Source organism: Passer domesticus, chromosome 6 (assembly GCF_036417665.1).
Source record: "Passer domesticus isolate bPasDom1 chromosome 6, bPasDom1.hap1, whole genome shotgun sequence".
Classification (NCBI taxonomy): Eukaryota; Metazoa; Chordata; class Aves; order Passeriformes; family Passeridae; genus Passer; species Passer domesticus.
Genome location: NC_087479.1, coordinates 38,735,555 through 38,751,222, shown reverse-complemented (window position 1 = coordinate 38,751,222; position 15,668 = coordinate 38,735,555). Strand labels below are relative to the sequence as shown.

Here is a 15,668-nt window from a genome sequence, read left to right as displayed (position 1 = left end):
GGACACACAGAGGACAGGGCAGTAGCCAAAGGATGGGACTATGCCCAGCCAGACCTCCTTCTGCTCCCAGAGTGGGGCTTTTCCACCAGTGCCACGTACCTGCCAGCCTGCATGCACAGCTTGGGCAGCATCCTGCAGTCCCCACAGACAGGTCTCCCGTTCTCACAGCTGGGCAGGGCTTCTCTGGGGTGGGGCATGCTTAGCTCATTTCCCCAGGCCCTGAACCACTGGGAAGGGCTGACAGCCGTCAGCTGGGCAAAGCTCAGCCAGGCTATTTCCAGGCATGGGAGCAATGGTCACAGGTAGAAACTGGAACTGACAGGCTAACCCAGACAGCACAACCTGCCCGGCAGCCAGGGCTGAGACAGGAGGCCCATTAACTCCCACTGTCTGGGAGCAAAGGGAGCAGGAAGAGATCCTCTCAGAAGGGCATCCTGGCACAATGAGGAAGAGCTTCCCCTGGGGCAGAGCTCACAGTTAAGTACAGAATTAGCACCCTAAGGCACAACCCCTAAACTGCAGGCAGGAGGAGAACAGCACTGGGTGTAACACATCCACGTCTGGTGTGAACAGGACTCCATCCCTACTGGGCTCTGGCCTGGCCAATGCAGCCTCACTGCTTGCCTTGGCAGAGCTTCACCCTCCACCTGGCGTCCTGATGGGGAGAAGAAAGCCTCCCAGCTCCCAAACACAGACTGCAGCTGCTGCTGGATTTACAGGTTGCAACAGAAACACAGAGTATACTTTTGTACTACTGGACAGCTGGCCTAGAGAAAGCTCTTGAACTCAGGATTGCAAAGAGCCACTTATTATCCCCAGAGCCTAGTGCCAGCTCAAGAACCAGCAGGACAGGTTTCCCCTATTTCCACGTCTAGCCTGTGTTGCCAAGCCAGATCTGCACCAGAGCCTCTACCTCCAAAAGTCTCCAGCAGAAGCCATTCACCCCCTGCCAGTACCACATCTCTTCCAAAAAAAGATTGTTTGTGGGCCCAAGGGTCAAGGAGCCTTAGCCTGCAGCCCTCACTCTACTCTTGAACTCAGCATCTCAAAGTCAGCACTGGTTTAAAAGAACCAGCAAGTAAGCAAATGCATGGCTGAGAGATCACTCAGGAGCTTCAGCTCACAGAATCACCTGGGGAAAAGAAAACAGAGCTCCACTAAGAGCAGAGCTGCAAGTTAAATTTAGAAGCTTTGCCAAGTCTCTGGGGAGATTGTCTGCTCCCCAGGCACTGCATGATGATGAGTGAAGGAAATCCTACACTGCGTCTCCCACCACCTGCCAGAGCTCAGGTTGCCCTTCGTGAGAGCATCGCCCTCATTGCCGAGGGCTGGCCTCCCCTTACCAGCACCTCCTTAGTTCCCAAGAGAACTCACACAATCAAACAGCTCTCAAACTCCCCTGGCTTGCACTACCCACAGCTCTGCCTCTCCCCTCTCAACACCGTATCCTTGCAAAGACTGTCTCCACTCCCAGTGCCTGACTCTTCCTATTGTTTTTGTTCAAAGGAGGGAAGCGGTCCCTCATCCTTCCTCCTTTCAGCCCCTTGAGGAGATTACCGTGTTTCCTGGAAAGGACGCTCCAACTCCTAAGAAGATTAGTGGAGGGTGTCCCTGCCCATGGTGGGGGGGTTGGAACTGGATGATCTTTAAAGTCCCTTCCACCCTAAACCGTTCTATGATGCTAAAATTAAAGGTCCTGACACCTTCTCTGAGCAGGCACATGTCACTGTAGCAGTCCCTGCTATGATCTTGGGGAGCTGCCGGTTGGACTGGAGAGACAAGGTAAGTGGCAGGTAGGGTCCACACCATGGAGGACCTCACCCTCTGGAAGCAGTCAGACCCCCATGCTGATCCTTCCCTGACCCATCTCACAGCCCCACTGCGAGCTGGCAGCTGTCCCAGCCTGGCTCCGCTGTGAGGCTGCATTGATGGCCAACAGGTATGACTGCTCAGCATGACCAGTGCTTTATTTTCCCCCCATTGAGAAAAAAAGTCCCTGACCAGATATCAGAGAGCAAACTCGGGAACAGAAACAGCTCTCTCAGCACATCCCATCTGCCCTGCAAACAAGCCCAAGTGTCACTGCAGGGGACAGCTGGGGATTCCCACAGGTGACACTGGCGGAGGCCCAGACAAAGCTACCCAGACATCACCTCTGAGCAGGATGGGCAGCAGAGGCTGGAGGGTTTCAGAGCTTGAGGCATACAAAATCTGCATGCATGGAGGAGAACTAGGAAGATGATTGCTCAACAGCTAGCTGGCAGCAAGGTGCTTTGTGAAAAAGCTTGTCCCAAGGGAAATACTGCTGTCAGCCTGCCAGCCTGCAGAGCACAAACTTCAGCTCCTCATTACCATCTGGTCTTCCCCCAGGGCACCGGGGCCTTACACCACTGCACAGCCTCTCTGCTGCACCTGCACGGGGCAAAGTGGGTGCAAGGGCCAGCAGCTTCAAGGGCACCCCCCACACAGCAGGGATGGGGAAGGCTGGGCTGCTGTCCCAGTGGTACATCATTCTCAGCTTCACATAGGTGTAAGCATCAAGCTGCAAGAAAGACAGTGACAAGTGACGTCCCAGAAAGACGTAGGCGGGTGCTCGGCTCAGTTTCTTGAGTGCCGTTTACCCACAGGCTGTGCCACCCACAAACTTTTCTGGGGCAGTGGCAGGCACCCCCAGGCTCACCTGCAGGCTCCAGCACAAGACCAGCCGAGGGGTCACAGCCAAAAACTTGGTCTCATGCTCTCCTGGACTGCCAGCTGCCCCACTGGTGCCTACGGCCCCTGCTTATGGCATCGCACCAGCCATTACACATACTCCCTTTGAAGGGGGATTTGTTACAGAAGCTCTGAAGCCCACAGGGAAGATTCATTTCACTGGCATCCCACTCCACTGGCACGGGGGCGAGCAAGAAACAGACATTGTCCCCAGCTCTCATACTCCTTCTCCAGTCCCTCCCTGGAAAGGGTAAACTGCAATTCACTCATAGCACAAGAAACAGGGCACCTAGAAAGACAATTTAATCCTAACCACCTCTTATCTGATCAGCCCCAATCTCTTTATCAGCCCAATTAAAAGAATTACCCATCCACGCCGGATGCATGTATTGTGCACTTGTCTCTGTAGGCTCTAGAGCCAATTACTCCACCCTCCTTTAAGGCAATTACAAGGTACAGAAATAAGCCTGCTTGCAAAACATGTATCATACCACCGGAGGCCAGAGCTTGGGGGCTCACCTTTCTGTTGCTTCAAATGCCCTGAGGGCTCACGTGCCCTGGAGACAGGACAGGCTCTCTTGCCATTTTGCAGACCCCTGCCTCCCTTGGCCATGCCCTCCAGTGCTGCTACAGGCAGAGTCCAGCACAGGGTGTCCACCTCAGGAGATCTCTCTTCTTGAAGCCAGGGCTCTCCAGACATCCACTCGTGCCAGTTAGCAAATTCCTTCCAATTACCTAAGCTTCCTCTAGACCTGTTTCCCAGCCACATATGGCTCTGGGTAAAGCTCAGAATAGAAGTGGGTACAAATTTCCTCACTGATAGCTGTTGGAAAGCATTTGGTGGGTACGGGCTGCCTGTACTTATTGACAAAAGAAAGCGTAGCTCAGCCTTCCCTTGTAATTCCCTCACAGGAGGTGAAGAAACTTCATGCCATCCTCTGCTCCAACGCTCAGGTGGGCATGAATTCAGTGGCATGCAGCCAATTACCCTGCATGACTTCCCATCAAGTTTACCTCCCACCGGTGTGCGTGGGAGCCCCTGCAGTCTCAGAGGTCCATGGGAACCTCTCCTCACTACTCTGCAGCTCTGGGTGCTGCATTCATCACCCTGAGCCAGGGGGAACTGCATTCCTCCATCAGCAGCAGACGGGCAAGAATGCACTAAACCACCCTGTGGCCACTTCCAGCTGTCTTGGGGGGGGGCTACTGGCCTCCTCCAGCTTCTAGTGCCATTCCACTTTGCTTCTCCCCACGTGTCCACACTGCCAAAGGTTGTTCACATGTGGAGAATTTCCCCTTGGCTCTGATCTACATTGCAGTGTGAGGTCCCAGGACTCAGAGAGAGATGCCACACAGTATTTGGAACAGGCCAGAGACTGCCAGGAGCTCAAGGCAGCCATTGCTGACAGCTCTGAAACCAGAGCAGAGAACATTGCTCTGTTGTGGAGTGACCTTGCAAGCCATCCACACCCAGGTCTGGCTTGAACGTGGAGGTTGAAATTGGAGCCTTTCCCCTCCATTCAGCACGTGTGACACCGCTCTGGTGGCACTGCGTCCTGCTTCAATTGCTCCCATATACCAAAAATACCCATGAGATGTAGAAAGTTTGTCACGGGGCCACCAACACGGCTGGGGGTAAGAGTTATCAAGTACAAGGAGAGTATGAGATAATGGGGGCAGTTTGGCCTGCAGACAAGTTTGAGGGGGAACATTATTACTGTCTCCAGCAACCTGATGGGAAAGAACAGGGCAGACTGCGTCAGATGCTGCCCAGACATGAACGGTGACAACCTGAAAGAGACCAGGCACAGGCTGCAACAATGGAAACTTAATTGTTATTAGAGGAAAAAAATTCCTGAGTGGCTGAAGCACGGGGAGTGGGTGTGCATGGAAGCTGTGTTCTCTACACCCTGGCAACACTCAAAACTCAACATCAGTAGCCAGATCAAATTCGACCCTGCTTTGAGACAGCAGTGTGGACCAGGCGATCTCCGGAGGCTCCTTCAGACCTCAGTTATTCAGTGTTTTCAAAGACCTCCAGACAGCAGAGGTACCAGGCTCTGGTACTTCGAGGTACTTCGCTTACACGGTCCAAATCCCTACGAGACCAACAGAGAGGCTAAGGGAGGCACAAGGAGCCCAGCTGGCTCTGGGACGGACGCATGAGAAGGCGGGATCCCAGCCGGCAGCACGGGAGGAGCACAGCCATCCCCCGGCGCGGCAGGGCTGCCAGTGTCGCAGGCGAAGCAGGGGACAGGCGTGCGGGGATGGAGACAGGCAGTTCTGGGCGGGTGGAAGCGAATCCCCCAGAGACGAGGCTCCGATTCCACGGGGACGACGGCGCGCGCAGCGAGGGTAATGCTCCCCAACTTCCCATCACTCGTGCCCAAGAGCTTGAAAGGAGGGAAAAGCAAACTCACCCCGCTCCATCCTCACACCCCGTCCCGCATCCCCCTGCGGCTGCGCTCAGCCGGGGTCAACCCCTCGACCGGGCCCGGTGAGGCGGCTGCCGACGGCTCAGCGCGGGGAGGCTCTTTGGGAGCCGGTGCTCCGCCGGCTCCGTTCCGGATGCTCCAGCCGCCTACAGCCAGCCCTTGCTCGGCAGCCCAGCTCCCTCCGGCCCCGCTCCGCCGCCAGGTGCCGGAGCGGCGGCGCAGGCACCAGCCGGAGCTCCCCCGCCCGGCGGGACCCGCCGCCCGCCCGCCGCTGCTCACCTGCGCCCGAAGAGCTTGAGGCCAGTGAAGCGCTTGTTGCTGTGGCGGCGGCCCAGCGGAGGCGGCGGCGCCGGCCCCCACTCGGGCTCGGTGCTGCCTGACGCCCCGCAGGAGTCGGCTGTGGCGGCGGCGGTGTCGGAGGAGGCGGCGGAGGGCGAGCCGCCGGACGGCGGGGGCCGAGCCGCCTGCATGGCCGAGCTCAAGGCTCGGCGCCGCCGCCACCGCGGTTCCGAGCCAGAGGAGGGCACCGGGGGCGGGCGGGGGGCGCGGCCGGCTCGGGCTCCCGCCCCACCGGGGCCACGGGCCGGCGGGCAGGAAGTGCGGCCGCTCACCGGCGGCACCGGCGGCCGCGCCTCCAGCGCCGCCTGCCGAGCGCGGGGATCGGGGCTGCCGGCGGAGCCCGTCCCGGCGCCGCCGCCTCAGGAAGCCGCGTGTCAGCCCCGCCGCCGCCCCGCGCTCGGAAGAGGTTCGGCGGCAGAAGCGGAGCCTCCCCCTGCCTCCGCCTCCGCCCCCCATTGTTCACCGCCGGACGGAGCGGACGGAGCCAACAGTCCCGCCGCCGCCGCCCTCTCCAGGGACCGGGAGCCACCACCGGCCTTGTCGCCGAGGCCAGCACCGAGGCTCTTACCCAGCCCGGCGAGCGCCTGCCCCGCTTCTCCCTGAGCCCAGCGACACCGCTGCCTCAGCGGGCAGCGGCAGGGACAGGGGCTGGCCTGCTCGCCATGGCTGCCAGTCCAGGAAAAGAGCAGCTCTCCCACCCCTCCTTTGCATGGAAAATGTGCCGGCCGCAATGAGAGCTTCCCCAGTTCCCAAGGGTGTGGAGCCAGGCTGTGGGGCTGCCCTGGCTGCCCGCTGCACGGTGCTCCTGCCGACCCTTAACACCCTGGGTCAGGTCCCGCTGGCAGACTCGAACACCGGCTGTTTCCAGGAGGACTGGTGGGGATGGGGACACACTTGCCAGTTTCCCTGAAACCGACAGCTCGGGCAAAGCCGGGCTGGCCCGCTGTGCTCGCAGGCTTGGCGTCAAAAGCGCTGGCGCGGCCCGCGGACATCCTGGCTGGCAGGTTGCGCTGCGCAAGCCCAGGCGCTGAGAGAAGAGGAGGGGATTGCGGGCGAGGCGCTGGGCAAGCACAGGAAGCCTTTCCCCCAGCCCCCAAGTCACGGGCTGTCAGCACTCGCCACAGCACCTTAACCCCCCAATAATACGAGGAAGGCAGCAGAGCCCAGCTCGGTGGGTACCTTATATCTACGTCCCCCGGAGGGCTCTGGGGAACGTCCCAGGAGCGATGCCGCCACATCTGCCGCAGCTTGAGCTGATGCGCTCAGCCAGCCCGGGGTTCACTCTCGCTCTTCCTCCCCCAGCAGCCGCTTTCCGGAGTCATCCCGAGGGCAGGTCCCTGGCAGTGCTCCGCCGCCGGCCGGGGCCCCGCTTTGTTTGCACCCTCCACCTGGTTCCTCTCTGCACTTCCTGGAAGTGTGAGGGCGGCTGTCATTGCAGCCGGCTGCGCGGCCTTCTTCCCGCGGCGCTGGCCACCTCCTCCGCCGGGCCGTCTCCAGTGAAGCCTCGTGCGCGCCCTCGGCAAGCAGGAGCACGTCCCGGCACGCTGGGCTGCGCGCCGACGGGCCGCACCTCCCTTGCTGGGTGGTTCTTTGAATGCCCCCAGACCTGAGACAGCCCCCTCTCCCGAAGCTGCCCCAGCACCGCCATGCACACCAAGACCATAGCAGTGGGGTTGTCCTCTGGGTTGGACCCTGCAGGGCACCACAGCACTCACAACTCCTGGGTGTAAATGTCCTCCCTGTGTGGCAGGTCTGAAAACAACGTCCAGCATCTGTTCAATCTGCACTGGAGTTCATTGAATAAATGCTTCGGTAAACCAGGAATGGGCAGTGTGAAAAGTAGAAGCATGTAGGAGGCTCCCGGCCAGCCTCCAAAGAATGGAGAAACAGCCTGACATTCATCATTCATCCCCCAGTCTGTGGCGGCACAGCCTAAGCCTGCAGGCCCAGCCTGTCCTCACCTCCAAAAACCCCAGCTCTTCACAACCAAATGCTACTTGGTGTGCTCTGGCTCCAGGAAAGCTTCAGATCACCAAGAGGGTCTGTGGTCAGCTTCTATGGGCCAGAGAAAAGCAAGCAAGCAAAGCTGGTCCTGGCAGCCTGGACAGATGGCATTTCTAAAGGGGCACATGGTCTTGCTTTAAACTCCATCATCAAAAGGAAAAAAAAAAAACATTGACAGACCTTGATCTCACCAGGCAAGCTCTGAAACTGAACACAACCCACTGCATTAATTACTGAGCAGAGAGAGGAAAAGGCAGGTCCTGGATGCCTAACTCCAGCTCACAGATCAGGGAGGGGAGAGTTTTGTTATTGCAGAAAGGTTTCATCATCCCTGCTGCTTTGCATGCCATGATGGGTTAGTTGTATTTTCTCCCTGCCTGCAGACATTTCCCTTTCATGTTTCATGCGCTGTCTCGTGGTGTTGGTGTCTAGTCTTACCCAGGAGCATCAGGAGTATTGGGGCTTGGTGGGGCTGTTGGAGAACTAACACACCCTGCCCTGGGTCCTTCACCATCCTCTGTGTGCTGTGTCCATGTGTCCTTTCACAGTTCTGTCCCTTGAGCTTGGTGCAAAACTGTGGAGGAGCCCCTAGAAATCCCATTCCTGGCTGTTCTTGAGAAGACCAGAGGAGACAGACCCTGCTGCACAGGCTTCTCTGTAGGCAGGGCAGGAGAGGGATGGGGATCACTGTGCTGGATGTTACTGTGAACTGGCACCCTTGTCTTCATGCTAGTTTGTGCATCACCTTGGTACTGAAAGGATTAAGCTGCCTGCTTCAGCCAAACTCAGCAGGATACCTGTCTGTGGGATTCATTGTGAGCAGGGATCAGATAAGGGAGGGAGTGATGGGGAAGAGATGGCTCTTGGTTCAGGGATCCCAGCTCTCCCCGCACAGCAGTGTTTGGTCCAGGGTGGAATTGCCCCTAATCGTGGTTAGTGCCCCTAAAAAACCCCCTGCTGGCCTACTCGGGAGTCCCACCCAGTGGTCCCCTGGCACACCTGCACCATGTGCACGGCTGAGGCTGTGGTTGTGGGGACAAGCAGGGGAGGGTAGCTGTGTGCTGCTGCCTCAGAGAGCTGACCTGGCTTGCCTGATGTGGAAAACAACAGCAGGAGGAAGGGTAGGACCATCCCCTCTGGCAGCAGCAGGGTCTTGGGGCAGTTTAAACCAGGGAGTATGTCTGGTTTAAGATGGGGCTTGGAGCTGCACTATGCCATCCCTCTCTGGCATACAGGCAGGCTGTACCCACAAACTCAGTGTTTCTTCAAAATCGCTTCTTTGGATGTTTCTCTCTCTTGTTACACACAGTCCCATGTCCAGTTCACCACTGCTTTGCATGTAGGAATATGCAGAATGAGAGCCAGAATGAGAGTGAACACACACCAGCACTGTGCTCCAAGCACAGGGTGATGCCAACTCCAAACCCATCCCACCCCTGCACCATGCACTACAGCGTGTCTGACAGCAGGGCCCAGCAGAGCTTGTCCCTGGTTCTGGAAATAGTCAGGGCAGGGCATAGTGAGGTTCTTGTCACCCCTGACCAAAGCCTGTGAGGAGCCACCTGCTAGCATTTCCCTCTGGCCGTGCCACCCATCTCCTCTCCCCTGCTGCACAGAGGGATGCAGAGACAGATGTCTCTGTCAGAATGGAATGGGCTTGGCTTCTGGAAATGAGTGGGAATTTGATTATGCTGCTCTGCAGAGCAGGGCTAACACGATTAAAAGGCCAGCAGGCAGGACTTGGAGGAAGGAGATCGCCTCTCTGTCTCTTTCTTCATGCTGACAGTGGAGGCTCTCCTTTCCTTCTTCCTCTGCCCATGCACTGCCCAGGCTGTCCTGAGACTTCACAAACATCCAGAGTCCAGATCTGAAGACAAAGGGAAGAGAAGACAGCAGAGAGTTGCAACCATCTTCCCCTGGGCCACTCAGGGCTCCTACCTCCCTCTCTCCAGCAGCTCCTGCCAGCTCTCCCCTCTGGCCTGCCTGCTCTATGACCAAGCTCTCTTGCTATTTACATTACAAAGCAGCCCCCTCTGCTCCACTCTGCGGGTTATATTTAGCTCCCTGGCACAGAACAGCCTGTGAGTTGCATTAGCTGCGTCCTATCTGCCAGCCGGGAACCACACTGAACAGCCAAGGTGCCTCACATCTCCCTAGTGGGGACGGGAGCTGGCGGGGGGGTACAGAGGGACACAGGACCCCCTCTTCCCGCTGCCGGAGGTGGCTGTGTGGAGCCCTCTGGTGCGTGGGCTGCCAAAGGGTGCGAGTCTGACACCTGGCAGAGCCTGCAGAGAGCTGTACAGGAGCTTTTGTGCGCTTGTGGTTTCCTTTCTGTGTAAACACCCCTCCGGGCTGGGTTGCTGAGAGCAGTGGCAGTGACAAAGGCTACTGCTGCAAGCATCACTCTGAAAGCAATGATGAAATAGAGAGGGAGCCCACAACTGCTCAGGAGAGGTTGCAGGGTGCTGCTGTGACCTGCCACCACCTATCCCTGGCCTCTCTGGCTGCAGGTCGGCTTTCCCTACAGCAAAGTTCTGCCAGCCTCTAGCTTGCCCTGTGGCCACTGGAGCTACCCTACTCTGGGAGCTAGAGGTGATCCTGCCCCACCACAAAACCTTGGTGGAGACATTCAAACAAGCAGAAGCTGACTTTGGACTCCCTTTGGCCGAAGTGACTGTCTGGGGATTGAGGTACACAACCCTGGTGTTTGCTCTGGGTTTCCTGTGGTGACAGAGGGCATTGGGTCCTTTTGGCATTGCACAGGCACCTCCCTACTGGGCAAATTGTCCCAGAATGTGCAAATCTGGTGCACAAGCCAGCATCATTAATAAGTTTGGCACGAAATTGCTACTCAAAGCCCTAAATATAACCTGAGTGCTGAGCTCTCTTCCACCCGCCCAAGGCACCTCCATACACCCTGGCAGCTATTTATGGAAGGAACTTTATTTCCATGGGATTAATATAATTTCTGCTCATTTCAAAAGCTTTATATAGCAGCTTATGCCACCTGCCCCTCGTGATGACTAATGGGTCCCAGCAGGAGCAGGTAGGATGGCAGCAAGGGGACTGGGGCCTCCAACCTTCAGCTGACATTGAGGATAACTGTGATGCCCACAGCCCATGGAGAAGGTCCTCCAAACTCTGTACCAGGGTTCAGTAAGTGTCTCCAGAGCTAGGCAGCACAGCAAAGGGATTTCTGTCAGTCCCCTAGGACTTTTCATGCTGCAGGAGGGGCACGTGATGGAAGGTTAGCCCACTTCTGGGTAACAGCTCCATTACCACCTGACTTGCCTGAGGAAGCAGCCAGACCCAAAGCTACATGGGTGTCACAGGAGAGAACAAGCAGATTTCCACCCCCAGACACTTCCTCTCCCATTTCTCCTTCCCTTTGCTTGGCCATCCAAAACACGGAGTGGTGGAAGCAGCTCATCCAAGCACCATTTCTTCCTTTGCTGCTGGCCTGCAGGTTGCTGCAGCGCTCCCTCCAACCTCTCTGAATCCTCCCTTCTGCAAAGCCTGCATTGGACAGGACAAAGTCCCTTGCAAAGAGACCCCTTGTGAGGGTTGTGCAGAACAGAGGGGCTTTATGTAAAGGCAGCAAAGGCTGGAGCATGTCAACTGAGCTGCCTGCTTGGGGTGGCTGGCGTGGGATGGGCAGTTTGTATAAAATCCCTAGCAACCTTGGATAATTCTGGAACAAATTCAGGCTGATAATTTAGGTTGCAGTATGGTCCCTTTCCTGCCCTGGGGAGGCTGGAAAATTGCAGCTGGCTAATCTGTTCACAAAATGCACTGTGCACATCTGGAGAAGACAGCTAAGAGGAGAAAATCCTGCTCTGCTTGTCACAGTAATTCCTCATCCTTTGTGCCATCAGGGCAGAGACCCCCCCCCAGCTCTGTCTGATGCCTCAGTGAGCAGCCCTGGGAATGAGGACCAGGAGGGCTTCACGTTGCCCCAGCTCATGGCAAGGCTTAGGGACACTGGGTACCTGGGGAGGTCTCTGCCACCCTGGCTTCTGCTTGCCACCCACCACACGAACAACAAGTGCTGGGGATGAGTCAGCGTCGAGGCCCCTCCTGCTCTGCAGGCTCTAATAATTTTTCCCATTAGTTCCCATTACTGCAGTATTAGAGAGCAATTTGCTCACAGCTTGCGCTGAAGCCCTTGCAAGGGGGGAAAAAGGGCTGCTGTATATGTGGGAGTGCAGATGGCATGGGGGGGTCACCAACAGCTCCTGCCCAAAATCTTCCCCCTGGCAGAGCTCTGCACCCCAGGGTCCCCAAGACCCAGACAGAGGCGGGACAGCTCATCCAGCCTCTGTCTGCCATGGCAGTGGGCATGGCACCAAAGTCCTCCATGTCAGTTTTCCACCTGCTTGTAAACTATGTGGCACTTGCTGAGCATGGCATGACATGGTGACATGGAGCTCAGAAGGCCACAGACATCTCTGTGCCAAGCCAGCTCTGGAGAATGGTAAGAAGGCAGCTCCTCCTCTCAGTCCCAGACTCTCACAACAGTCCAGGGTCAGTCCTGCAATGCTCATGTCTAGTCTGGGCATGTGCAGGGTTAAAGGATTTCTCCTCACTTACACCTGAGAGGCATTCTGCAAAGATGGGGAGTAGTAAATCATAGAAGGGCTTAAACACCCTTCTAGCAAAAGAAAGGTACACCAGACCTTATTTGTTCTGAGAAGAATAGAGCTGAAGTCCTGGAGATACTGACCCAAGCAGGATTTTGGACATTATGGTTGGACTTGGGAACAGGAGCTCACCTGGGTATCACCAGGCAGTGGCTCCCATAACCCCCGTGAGAACTATAAGAACCACTCTTCACCTCTGCCAGCTTTGCTTGGTGATAGCAGGGGTGGGAAAGCACAGGAGTTGCAACAGAAGAGTCACACCAAAAGCCAGAACAGATCTCTTCTGCTGCAAGGTACTGTCAAAAGGGCCAGACCACTGCCTAGGAGGGATCACAGCCCCAAGATGGGAAGGGGGAGTTGGGTAGAAGGAAAATAAGGGGGTCTGCAAAGGTAATAATGAGACTGAAGAGGAGGCTGTTGCACGTGAGGGAGGGACTGGACTAACTGGTTGCCTTGTCTCTGCTGACATGGTTTCTGGTGGGAATATGCTGGTGGTCGGTGGAAAGAGCCAACCCTGACCCGATGAGAGGGAGATGCCTCAGGGACAGGCCACTCCAGTGCCCCAGTGCAGCCCTGACACTTGGGTACCCAGGTGTTCCTACCTGTAGGAGACCTGCTTCCTGATGGCCAAGTGCAGGAACTGCTCCTCCACCTCCGCCACGGCCACTGCCCCTCTCGTCTCCTCCCAAGCTGGATCCATGCTGCGGACGCCCAAACGTTGTGCTCGTCCAGTGCTCTCTGTATCTGCTGCTCCCTGGAAGTTTGCTGTGGCTCCCCTGGCCACCTCACCATCACTCCTGGCAGGGGAGAAGTCTCTCCAGCTCCCGGGACCTTCAGCCATGCTGGAGTGAGGTGTCTCTCTAGGCGAGGAGTCACACTCTGCCCCCGGAACTTCTTGGGCAGCCTGGTCTTGTCCCACAGGGTCCCACAGTGCTGCTCCACTTCGTCTCCCCAGCACCGTGGGACAATCCCAACAAGGCTTAACTTCCTGAGGGAGCACAAGCACGAGAAAAAAACAATGTCCAGTTTTTGCAGTGATATTTATTTGCCTCTTGACAGCAGCTTGAAGAGCTCAGACGCAGCAGCTCAGCCTCCTGCCGTCTCTACTGCCCTGGCACTCTGAAGCGGAGGAATATCTGGCACACACCTGGAGATGTTGGTGCTGCTCCTCGGAGGTGCTGGCACTGTGAGAGCAGTGGGGAAGGAGTGAGGGACACAGCGTTCACTGAAGAAGGACAGTCCAGGGATAGCGATGCTTGCAAGTGAGCGAAAAAGAGCTTGGATTGCCTTCTGCGAGGTCCCTCTGGAGCCAGGCACATCCGTCACTGTCCCCGGCAGCAGCAGCTGAGCGGGAGCAGCAAGGAAAGGTAGGCAGCGAGTAGAGTGCCTGTGCACAAAGCCTGGAGCAGCTCTCAAAAGACAAAGCAGAAAGTGAGCATGAGTGTGTGCTGTGTGCGTGGGGAGGGGGCTGCGGGGAGCTGCATCCAGCAGGCAGCCTGGTGTCACCTTAGAGACACTTGAAACTGGCACTTAACTCTTCGGAGTCTGGGAAGGCAGAGGAGGGTGACAACTCAGTTGCCCCTCTCTGCCCGCAGTGCAGCTGGCACCTGCCTGCCTGCAAGGGCTGCTCAGGCAGCTGGGTCTTGGCCACTTGTCTTAACCAGACCTGCTGTCAGGTGAAGTCAGGTAGCCTGGAAAACTGCGTGACAGCAGCAGCCCCAGCAGAGCAAAGTATCTGCTGTTGTGTCCAATCATCCACCATGGATGACATCTGTTCAAGGACAGGGTCCCCAGCTGTGGACAGTGGTCCCCATCTGAGCAGAGGCAGTGCTATAGCATGGCCTCTGTCTTTCCAGTGGGCTCACTCAGCTCCTTGCCACTTAGGAGGCTACTTTATGCCTCATTTTTCCTTATTCAAGTCAATTTTTCTCCAATCTTGGCATCCAGAGGTAGAAATTACCTCTGCCCACATACATCAGACAAGTTGCTTCATTTATTTGTCCTGGGCTGTGGCTGGACTTTGTGACCCGAGTCCAAGCCCACCCTCATGCTGTGGATGTCAGCTGGAGTAAGAGATCCCTACAAAGCTCCCATATGTGCCTGATCTGTTCTGTTCCAGATTCACATGCTGTGCCTTTACCTGCTAGGCCCTGGAAAATTCAAAGTTCATGTCTATAAGAGCCATCCCCTGCATCATGGCAAGGTCCTACAATCATGTATTGCATGAAGAGTACATTGCAGTCACCTGTAATCCCAGTGTTTTCCCATGAAATCTGGTGTGATGGGAGTGGGAACCTGTCCTCCACCTGCTCTCTTGTATCACCATTGGAGTCATCAGGAGCATCTCATCCCTCATGCCTGCACTCTTCATTCCCTCCATATGGCCCTGTGGCACCCCTGCTGCAGAGTGCTGTGGAACAGCACATTCCCACGCCACTTTTCACCCCAACCTGGGAAGCAGCAGGGGCTGAGGAAGTGCTGTGTCTTTTCCTGGTAACCAAACTCCACTGGCACTTCCAGTTCAAGTTACTAAACGTTTGTCTGGCCCTAAAAGTCACAACGACATCTCTCTCTGGCTGCACTCCTGGGGGATTTGTTTCTCTCAGGGGCGCAACAGCCCCCAAGCCCACTCCTCCACGGAATCGTGACTGGCAGTGAGCCCCCACCCTCCTCACTGTGTGACTCAGCCCCTCCAGCCCCCACAGGGGTTTTGTTCTCCTTGAAAGCTGAAGCGCTGCTGGGTGAGCCCTCCCCCAGCAGCACTGTGCAAAGCACAGCCGGCCCTGGGGAAGCAGCTTCATCCTCCCTTGTGGGGACACAGACCTGCTTGGGAGCTTGCCCGTACTCCCTGCATGGGTGCATGGCCCCGCTCCATCCTCCTGCTGCCACAGAGGCTGGGAGCAGGCTGTGCAAAGAGAAGCAGCGGGTGCCCAGTGGCACCTGTTCTTCTCACCACCCACAGTGAGATGTTTCTCTTTCTGCCCTGGGCTCTTCCTGGCCTAGGGAGCCTCTGTTGCCATGGAATATGGGAGCCACATTCATCTGTGCCAGCTGGGCTGTCAGGGCAGGACATAGATGGGCTACCCAGAGAAGCTACAGGGGATGCAAAATGCTGGTCCCCTCTTGCTCCCAGGGAGTTTTGGGAAACATCTGTCTTGTCCTTTATAGTTAAAGAAGTTTGTGGCCACCAGGCTGAGGAAGTGGATGACCAGTCAGGGATGGAGACAAACAGGAAGTTGGGTGAGAGCAGGGTCCAGACTTCCAGGTAGGAAGGAAGGAAGGCAAAGCATTTCTCACTGGTGTTTGTGTCAATGCCACAGGAAAGGAGCTTCAGGGTAGGAAGCAGAGGCCCTTATTGCAGGCACAGCAGAGCTTTGAACTAACAGCACCTTTGGTCAAGTCAGAGTAAAGGCCTGGACAGTGGGTTCCCAAGGGCCTGATCTTGCTCCACAGTCTGTGGGGAGAAGCTGGTAACAGAGCTGGTAACTTTCTACCCACATGCCACATTGTATGGCTGTCACACAGGCAGGGCAGGCCA

The 15,668-nt window shown here is 56.7% G+C and overlaps 1 protein-coding gene and 1 long non-coding RNA gene across 6 annotated transcripts in view; one reads left to right on the top strand and one right to left on the bottom strand.

Moving 5' to 3' along the window:
- Positions 1 to 13,582, bottom strand: part of DGKZ (diacylglycerol kinase zeta) — a 53,312-nt gene extending 39,730 nt beyond the window's left edge. For 2 of the 5 annotated variants that reach the window (XM_064424738.1, XM_064424739.1), the window contains exon 1: positions 5,427 to 5,851. In XM_064424738.1, the coding sequence (XP_064280808.1) occupies positions 5,427 to 5,617 (191 nt within the window). In that variant the 5' untranslated portion in view covers positions 5,618 to 5,851. Of the gene's footprint in view, positions 1 to 99; positions 213 to 5,426; positions 5,852 to 6,665; positions 6,852 to 12,732 lie in introns of those variants that run through there. The other 3 variants (XM_064424737.1, XM_064424741.1, XM_064424740.1) reach the window with 3 other exon arrangements.
- LOC135303236 (uncharacterized) overlaps positions 13,360 to 15,668 on the top strand; it is a 29,846-nt gene continuing 27,537 nt past the window's right edge. The window contains exon 1 of the long non-coding RNA XR_010364710.1: positions 13,360 to 13,497. This is a non-coding gene — a long non-coding RNA (uncharacterized LOC135303236). The remainder of the gene's footprint in view (positions 13,498 to 15,668) is intronic.